This window comes from Penaeus chinensis, chromosome 29, assembly GCF_019202785.1.
Source record: "Penaeus chinensis breed Huanghai No. 1 chromosome 29, ASM1920278v2, whole genome shotgun sequence".
Classification (NCBI taxonomy): Eukaryota; Metazoa; Arthropoda; class Malacostraca; order Decapoda; family Penaeidae; genus Penaeus; species Penaeus chinensis.
In genome coordinates, this window is record NC_061847.1 from 32563187 (window position 1) to 32572704 (window position 9518).

Sequence of the window (9518 nt, forward strand, 5' to 3'; positions counted from 1 at the left end):
CAATAATAACAACATGAACTAACATAATAATAATTATCATTATCATTATCCTTATTATTATTATTATTATTATTATTATAATAATAATTATTATTATTATTATTGTCGTTACTATTATTAATAATATAATTACGATAATAATAATAATAATAATAATAATAATAATAATAATAAAAATAATAATAAGAAGAAGAAGAAGAAGACGAACAATAATAATAACAATCACCATCATCCTAGTTATTAAATATCAATTGGCATGTATAAAAAATTGCCAACAAAGGACACTTCCTAATGACAAGCAGTAAAGCAGCTAAGTACTTGCCTGAAGTCAGTCATCATCACCAAGGGTCAGGAAGCGATATTCGTAATTAACAGTGATGGTCTGTCATGACGTAACATATTCTTCAGTAATTATCTTTGTCTTTCTTCTTGTGAGTTATGAATCTATGTAATTAAATGGCGAGTCTTTTTCTGTATTTTGCTTTCGGAAAATTAGTGTCTGGTGTATCATTATATTCGGTATGTTGTAAAAGTGGGTGTGTTTTTGTGTCCGGGTTGAATGCTACGGAAGGGGGGGGGGGGGGCGTGCTATAATAATTCTTGCATATTCTCTTCATTCTCTTTAACCTTCCGGTGTCACCTGCCTACCACGCCCACACCGGCACATGCATCTAACACATGCAAGTACGCCGGCAACCGGGAGCCACGCCTTACTGGTATATTCCCGGTATTTCTCTGATTGGGAGCCACGATCAATGACGTCACGAGCTTATGATTGACATAAATGGCGGTACCAGGGAGGGGGAGGGGGGAGGGGGGAGGGGGAGAGCGAGGGGAAGAGAGACAGCGGGCGGTAGAGAAGAGGGAGAAGTAAACAGAGGAAGGTTAAAAGAGATAAAACTGACAAAAGGAAGGCCAAGGAAAGGAGAGGAGAGAAGAGTTTCAATCGCTGTCGAGGGGAGGGGCGGAGAGGATGGCGGGGGAGGGGGAGGGGGGAGGGGGAGAAGGGTGAAGGGAAGCCAATGGGGAAGAGGGGAAGGGGAGGGGAAGGGAGGGGAGGGGAGGGGATTCCTAACGAACATCTGCATGATATTAACCTTAATGGAGACACCCGCACAACATTAGTCTTAATGAAGCCAAATGCCTGATATTCACCTTAAAGACGATCACCTCTAAGATATCAACAGACAAATGAACCTTCGTTTAAGGAGTATCGCTGCTTGGTGCCCTCCCTCGCGCGGGCTCAGCGTGTGCTTGTTTGCTTGAGAAAGAACTCAGCAAAGCACAAAGACTCGTGCAATTGCAACCGCGGGAGCAAAAGGGAGTTCAACGAGGGAGAATATGCTGCGAATAACACATGAATATTGTATTTGTAAATAACAACATATTACGAAGGAAGGCTAGAATGTGTTGTGTTACGAAGTGAACAAAAACATTCTGCTCTCGGAGCCATGGTGAATCTGCTCTCAGGCGAACTAGAAAACATTTTTTTGTTTGGTTTCAGGGAGTTGAGTGGTGTGTGTGTGTGTGTGTGTGTGTGTGTGTGTGTGTGTGTGTGTGTGTGTGTGTGTGTGTGTGTGTGCGTGCGCGGTGTGTGTGTGAGGTGAGGTAGTGATGCCATCCCGCCTCTCACGAGTCACTCATTTAAGACATTAATGGTCCCCCTGACAGCAATCGGCGGCTGCGTTGACATGGTGCACCCTGATCGAGGCATTTCCGTATGTTCGGGTGAAATGAACAAGCAACCTGTGGTCTCCTGTATTACGAAACCTCACTCATGGCCGTTGCTCTCAATAATCTAACATCTTTAACCGATTTTGTTAATCATATTCACGTTTTCTCACTGCCTTCTGTTTTTGCATAAGATACTATCCAAGATTATGCTAAACATGGTAACTCTGGATCTGCTTCAGCAAATTTCACGTTGTTTTCCATTCGCTTCTTTAAAAATTAACCATAACGACCGCGAAATTACCGCCGAGTTTTACTCCATTTAAATCACGCAACTACCAACGGTCGCAAAGAAAACGCACCAATGAGCAACGGACAAGCCAAGCCGCGGACCAATGAGCGATCGACGCCGGCAAGAACCAAGATGGCGGCGCCTGGCGTCTTCCCATCCGCCTTACCTTGTAGGTGAAGAGGCCGCCGATGAGGCAATAGAACAGCATGATGAGAATCTGCGCTAGGGTAAGGCCTTCGGCTGCCCAGATGAACTCGTCCTCGTACGTCTGCTTCTCCCACTCCAGGTGATCGTAGCGGCCCTGTCTGATGACCCAGTTGCTCAGGTAGTAGATGTTGACGCCGATGACAGCGAAGGACTTGATGAGCCACAGCCAGGTGAGGGAGGGCTTGCGCTGCAAGGGGGGAGGGGGTTAGAGGACAGGAAAAGACAGAGCAAATATACAAATGATCTTCGGAGATTAACGTTCAAAGAGCCTGAGGGATTTGATAACCGAATTAATCAAAGGATGTTAATGAAAGAAGGTAATAAAGACCATCAATAGGCTTAACAAGTGGTAATACTATGAATACCACACCGCTAAACGGCCATACATCCAACACAGAAACTGTCAGCAACATACCCTATTTACGTAAGGCATGGCAAATAAATATCCCAAGACCGGCGCCGTAAGTGGCGAGAGTGCGCACCAACGAGACACCAAGCCACTTATTAGCGTTATCACCGTCCCCGATAACGTTCGCTATAACTCGCGTGGCACACCCCCGATAACAGTGAAAAAGAAGGACCATTATAACCTCACTACCGACGGCACCGCCCACCCTCAGCATGAAGACGCAATTAAGACCCCACGTTCACCGTCCGACACAACAAACGCGGACAAAACACCAGAGAGGCTCTGGAGAGTCCTCACGAGTCCGAGATAAAAGGTACGTAAAAAAAACACTCCTTGAAGGACCTAAGGATGAAAGGGCCACACAGTCAGGACCTCGACACTTCAGAGTTGCGGTGCTTGAAGGACCCTCTAGGAGAGCCATTACCAGCGTTAGAAATAACTATTTAAGTCTCATCTGCGTTGCTGGAGAGCTGAGTAACTGCCAGCAAAATCACAATGTTCTATTAAAGGAATTACGAATTGATTTTCGGATGTCGAAATATGGCAGTTTCCTCCAAAGCATGACTTGAGCCCAAACTCAATTATTGTACACTTAATTACTACATTGCAACCAAGCCTATATGTTCTATCATTAAGTTTACCAAATACTAATAAAACCGTATGTAAAAGCTTATATCCATTCTTCACAAGTGAAATCTTCCTAATCGCTCTTGAAACGTAAAACTGATATTGCTTCTAATAAGTTTTGATATGCGAGGCTGCAGTACTTGTCTTTATCAGTTAAAGCAACAAGCAAAAGGCCAGCGCGTGTGTACCCTTCTTGCGCGCGGGCGGCGGAGGCCCTTAAAAGGAGGGTCTGTGTAGGGCGAGGAGAAAAGGTGCTCGCGGATGCACCCTAATTTTCTGTTCTTCCTCGCAGGGATAGAATTACATTAGCAAACGCGGTCAGAGGTCTACAAGTACGTACCTCCTCCTGAACGCATTTTACAACCTGAAACCAACCCAACGCCCGAGACTCGCTTTTCGAAGCAGCTCGGTGTTTTGTTTACATTTGTGGAATGGCGAGAGAGACCACCTTTACCGCAAACCATGCGAATGTGACGGTGGAGCCTAGACTTCGGATCAAGATGTCTGTCCCTTATTTACCATAACAACGTTCGGACTTCAGTCAATTTTGCAAAGCTATTATTTGTTTTGTACAAATTCTTACATAATGATAAAAGAATCATTGGTGACTAACTCTAAATCACGGCTCTAGCGTCGCATTCGTATCATCGGCGGTAATGGAGATAACCCTGGATCGGAGTTTCTTGCTTTTTTGAAGAGATCGCAGCGGTTTTCTGGGGCAACAGTTCCTCGCCGGGGACACGCCTCTGAGGTGAAGGAGGCTTCCTGTAAAGGCTCTTTGATAAGGCGCGCGTGAATGCAGGACTGTCCCACCAGCAGCTGTGTCACAGATCTTCGTCTGATTTCTTTCTCGTGGCTTAGTCTTCGGAGGACAGTTAACCTTTTCGCAGGCCCTCCGTCCTCCCCGTGCACTCGCGAGGCGCTCCGTCGTGACCTTTAACGATCGCTAGTTGCCAGTGTTGCATGTGAAGGATGCACCCCCCCTCCCTCCGGCTACATACACGTACACACGCGCGCACCACGCCCTAATACAGACACATACACGTCTATATGTACATATATTTAAATATAAACATATGCATATACAGATACACACACACACACACGCTAGCGCCTCTTCCCTACCGCCCCCCTCTACTCTAAACTACACCTTAGTTATTGCAAAAACTCTCTTGCCTTTCCCTCTTCGTGCGTTCCGGTATGTACAATCGCCGTCCCTTAAACCGCCTAACGTAACCGACGAGGCATCGGTGCCAGTGCCAAGCAGCAGGAGAGCCAAAGAAACACACCGAGGACGTGGCGGCAGAGGAGCCCTTGCGGAGAGGAGATGCCATAGGCGAAACGAGCGGGAGGGATGCTGGCTCTCTGATTATCCCCGACCATCCCTCAGCATCCCGGCATGACAGATCACGGTGCCTCTTCTCCCTCCCTTCCCCCTCCTCCCCCTACATCTCTCTATCTCTCCACTATTACTATATCCCCCTTTTTCCCTCACTCTCTCCTGCTACCCTCTCTTCTCTCTCTCTCTCTCTTCCTTCCCCCTTCCTCTCTCTATCTTTCTCTTTCTCTTTCACTTTCTCTCTTTCTCTTTCTCTTTCTCTTTCTCCTCATTCTCTCTTTCTCTTTCTCTTTCTCTCTTTCTCTCTTCTCTCTCTCTCTCTCTCCCTCTCTCCTCTCTCTCTCTCTCTCTCTCTCTCTCTCTCTCTCTCTCTCTCTCTCTCTCTCTCTCTCTCTCTCTCTCTCTCTCTCTCTCTCTCTTTCTCTCTCCTTTTCGCCCTTACCTTGACTAACGCGAGGATATAGATGGCGCAGCAGAAGATACCCGCGATGCCCTCCCCGACGCCGATGTAACACCGCATCTCGAACACTGGAGGAAGAGAAGACGACGATCATCATACGACTCGTTTACACCGTAGAGTGTATTTTAGACATAATTAATTCAATATCAAAAACCTTATTACTATTGTGGTTAACGATTTTTTCATGATTATATGGTTCTTTGACGCTTTTGTGGGTGGGGTAGCCATGAAGCTACCCATCAGTGCAGTACACAAGCAGCACTGCAGTTGAGGAGCGTAATTATCCCTCTCTCGTTACCACATCACTCGGCTATTAGTATCATCACCATTAGCCTTCCTGTTGCTTTGACCGTGGTTACCGCCACAGTAATCACTGTTGCCTTGACTAAACCTCAACAGCAGTAGAGACACTCACTCTGCTCGAAGATATAGATCTTATTGTGGCATTTCTCCACCGCGAGGTCGATCGGGCACAAGTACCACATCTCGATAATGTACTGGTAGCCATAGAAACCAAAACTCGTGACGGCGTGGATCTGAAAGAGGGAAAAGAATAAAACGGTTTAGATCTGGTATTTGTGGTTTAGAAGTGGGTCTTGTGGTTGCGCGAGTGTGGTTGCCAAGTGTGGTTACATGGGTGGTTTGGAAAGTGCAACTATGCTGGGGTAACTGTAAGTTTTATTTGCTGAAGTGTTTTTTTGTTTTTTTTCTGTAGTTGCATTGGCCTAGTGAAGGGAAGGAAATGTTTGTGTGTTTGAAAGGGGATTGGAGGAGGTCGTTTTATGTGCAAAGTTTATATATAATATAAAGGATGGAAAGAGCAAGATAAACAGGTGTTTAGAGAAAGGAGGAGGATAGAGGGAAGAAAGGGAGGGACTGGCAAGCGCAAAAGAGAGGCAGGAAAGATAATTCATATGCTAAGGAATGTTTCGCTCTGAAAAGAACAGAAAACGAGAAAGGTAACAGAAGAGGGAGAGACTTAAAAAAAACAAAAAACAGCTGAGATTTACGAGAAGAAGAGGCAGTTACGGGAGCCTGAGGTAGTAGTATCGTGACCGCAGTGAGCAGCTGAAAGGGTGTGGAGGCAAAGGTTACCCTCCGTAGCGAGAGCAAGACGCCGCAGCTGTAAGGGAGGGATTGGGGGATGATGATGCTATGTGCAGGTGGCTGTCCCGAACAGGGCGTGAGTGATGAACAATGAGAGACGCGTGTTGCTCATGTCTCCTATCGGCAGGGTATGATTGGTTCCCTCGCTGCCTCGCAAAAGAATGTCGTCGTCGGTACAGGTGTAGGAATTGTTCATTTGGGGGGCTTATAGTAGGTGTGTGCTAATGGTATACAGTCCTATGTAAAATAAATAAATAAAGATTTCAGAGCATTTACCACTAACGAACCCAAACTGAAATCTCCCACAAGCAACCCTTATCTCGTACTTACGATGTCCAAGGCGGCCAGGAAGATGCCGCACTTGATGACACACCGCAGGGTACAGCAAGTCATGTTCACGACGCTCGCACGATTCCTAGGGGCTTCAACGGAGGTTCCGGAGACAATCTATCTCGTCTCTCGTCTCGGAGCTGCAGGTGTTTTACGAGGCTGCTGGGGAAAAGAGGAGAGAGAGAGAGGTTACGTTGTACCGAGGTGGCGTTAGCGAGAAGGAACTCGTGCGCAAGGAAGGATTCATCTGTGCACAAGAAAGTATTTATCTGTAAAAGAAAATTATATGTTTGCACGACGAAGGATTTCTTTAGCCAAAGTTGTACAAAGTTGCCGATCGAGTGAATGGGAGTTTTGCGGAAAATCTTCCATCCCTTGACACATCATGGTGCTCTGCTGATCTTTTCGGTCAACGAACAAGCAAACAACTGCCGGAGGAGAAAAAAATCCAATCTGCTTCCTCGCCCGGCTCGTAATTCTCCCTTTGTCATTACACACAAAAAATCCTTGAATGGCTGCCTCGCGGCTTGCACATTACCATTAACTGGATAATAAGCGACAAGAAAGTGAGTATTAAATGACTGCGTTTAATAAAAATTAAGAAGCGTGTCACAAACAAGTACTCGCGCGGGCTGCTTTTGTGTCACAACAGGACTGTGTCATAACTTCAAGGTGATCGGAAGAACTTCAGTCCACGAGCATTTCCGCCGTGGACTTTACAGAAGGTGGAGCGGGAAGTGCGTCCACGACGTCACTCACTCACTCCACTCCACTCATCCCCCCTCCCCTCCCCTTCACCTAGGCGTCTCCTATGTCCTCCCCGTCCCTGCCCACTCCCTCCCCCGCCCCACCGGCCTCCTAGCTCAGCCGAGCGCAATAGAGGGGCCCTTCCCTCCCCCCTCACCTCCCTACCCCTCCCCAGCCCGACCTCGCGATGAAAAGACGCCCGGGTCGTGTGAAAGGCGCTCAAGTGGTGTGAGTCCAGACATCATGTAAACATCATCGTAAATCATGAAGAATTGAAAAAACCTTGGATTTCTACTCTTCTCTTTCTTCCTCTCCCTTTATCGGCGAGTTCGCGTCGCATTCTTGAGATGCCTCGGCCTACATGCAGAAACTACACAGCGTCACTAAGCAAGAGTGTATTCTCCTTTCGAGACTATTGCCCTCCGACGTCCAAGGCAGAGCACTTTCCCTCCACGAAGGTCTGCAGCGGCACAATCCTTGCAAGACGCTTCACATTGCGCACCAAAGCACACGATATCCACGTTAGGTCACAGTTCCACACGTCGTTAAAGGTCCGTCCGTTCGGGTCATCACTCGATATCACTAATCACCACTCGGGGCTAGAGAGCAATTAACACATCAGCACTCCTCACTAATGACATGTCTAATCGCCACGGGTTAAGTGACAAGCCTCTCGTTGAATGGGCCACTTACACAAGGGCCAAGCAAGCGCCGGCACACGATGTTGACGCTTGCCGTAGTCGAACCTCAACTGTGTCCGCCTGGAACCGCCGCGCCGCTTTACATGTTCGTACGAGTGAGTCACGATCGCGGGTTCACGCGGATGGGTCTTCGGAGAACGCCAGTGGGTCGTTGCGGAACATCGGCTTTTCGTACGTGGATTGTATAGCTCTCTCATGACCCGACGTAGAAGCTTTCGTACAGTAAGTATTCTGTTACTGAGATGGTGACAGGTCGATATCAAGTAGCGTAATATTTCCTAGAAAAGGTGGTGATTTTCTTCTAAATTAGACTTTAGTGAGCGTGATAAACGACCGTAGTAAAACTCTAAACATGCCATCTCCATAAAAAAAAAAATATATATATATATATATTATATATCACCGCGTTTCTTCTTCCTCTACTGTCTACCACGACGGTACAAAACACAACAAAGCAAATCTTTTCCCAATTCTCACGTACCACTTCCAACAAGCAGACCATCTGACCAGAGGATTAAAGTCAGTGAAGATGAAGACACTGGCGAATTTATCCAGAGGAAAAGCCAGCGAGGAGGCAAGGCCGATCTCGACCGCCCCTCGAGGCTCCGGAACATAAGCTTTCAGTGGATAAGTTTCCCTCATTATCTTTTTTGCCTTTTTTTTTTTTTTTTCTTCTTCGCGCTGGATTCTTGATTACTCGTCCAGCCTTGATTGCAGGAGACCGTCAGCTGGAGAGATTTACGGCCGTCGCGACAGGAGAGGGAGACACTTAGAGGAAAGACTTGTGTGCAGGAAAAGGAACGTGATAAGAAGGGCTTGGATGTGGTCGAAGGTTAAAGATATTTGAATTCTCTTATTCTACAAGTGCAGTTACGCAGATAATCTAACTGCTCACTCAAGGGAGAGACTTGGGAGTTGTGTGGAGTAAACGGATATTATGGGAAGGGTTTGGATGTAGTCGATAACTGGTGCCCTTAAGCTCAAGGCTAATGGGCGACATGACAGGAGAGGAAGACACTTAGAGTTGTAGGAAGATCGAAGATCGAAGACTAAACATATACAGGTATATAATTAAACTGCTCGCTGAGTTAAGACCGAAAATAAAACAAAACAATAAACATAGTTATTTTCATTCTTTTTATCATCATATTATCTCTTTTATTAGCTTCATCACTCTGCTACAGCGACCGTAACGTCTGATTGCGTAGAATTGTGAAAGGACCAGCCGATCTACGAAGGCCTACGTGAAATATTAACAGTCGCCTTGAAAATCTTAGCAATGGGACTTTCTTCGGCTGATAATAGGTGTGAAACTATTTCTTAAAGCGGGGAAGGGAAAGGGAGGCGGGGCTGGACGGAAGATTGGTAGAAAGATTAAGAAAAGAATGATAGACAGACGTAAAGATATTCGTATGAGCGGCGTAAAAGGAAAGGACAAATATATATCAATGATTCATTTCCGTGACCTGCATTTTTATAAGCATAGCCGATGTAGTTCTTCTGTAGCTTAATAATCTGTTAGCATTTCAGTAGATTCCCCCGGTGATCATTTAATCTATATCTGTATCTTTAATTACGGTGAAAAATGCTGTTTGATCACTAAGAGTAAAAAGGTCACATGTAGTAGT

The 9518-nt window shown here is 46.2% G+C and overlaps 1 protein-coding gene across 2 annotated transcripts in view; it reads right to left on the reverse strand.

Moving 5' to 3' along the window:
- LOC125040754 overlaps positions 1-8027 on the reverse strand; it is an 11954-nt gene extending 3927 nt beyond the window's left edge. Inside the window, exons 1-5 of one of the 2 annotated variants that reach the window (XM_047635456.1) lie at positions 7883-8027; positions 6443-6604; positions 5421-5541; positions 4988-5073; positions 2130-2357 (exon numbers count right to left, since the gene is read on the reverse strand). In XM_047635456.1, the coding sequence (XP_047491412.1) occupies positions 2130-2357; positions 4988-5073; positions 5421-5541; positions 6443-6505 (498 nt within the window). In that variant the 5' untranslated portion in view covers positions 6506-6604; positions 7883-8027. The remainder of the gene's footprint in view (positions 1-2129; positions 2358-4987; positions 5074-5420; positions 5542-6442; positions 6605-7882) is intronic. The other variant, XM_047635457.1, reaches the window with a different exon arrangement.
- Positions 8028-9518: the final 1491 nt, after the last annotated feature.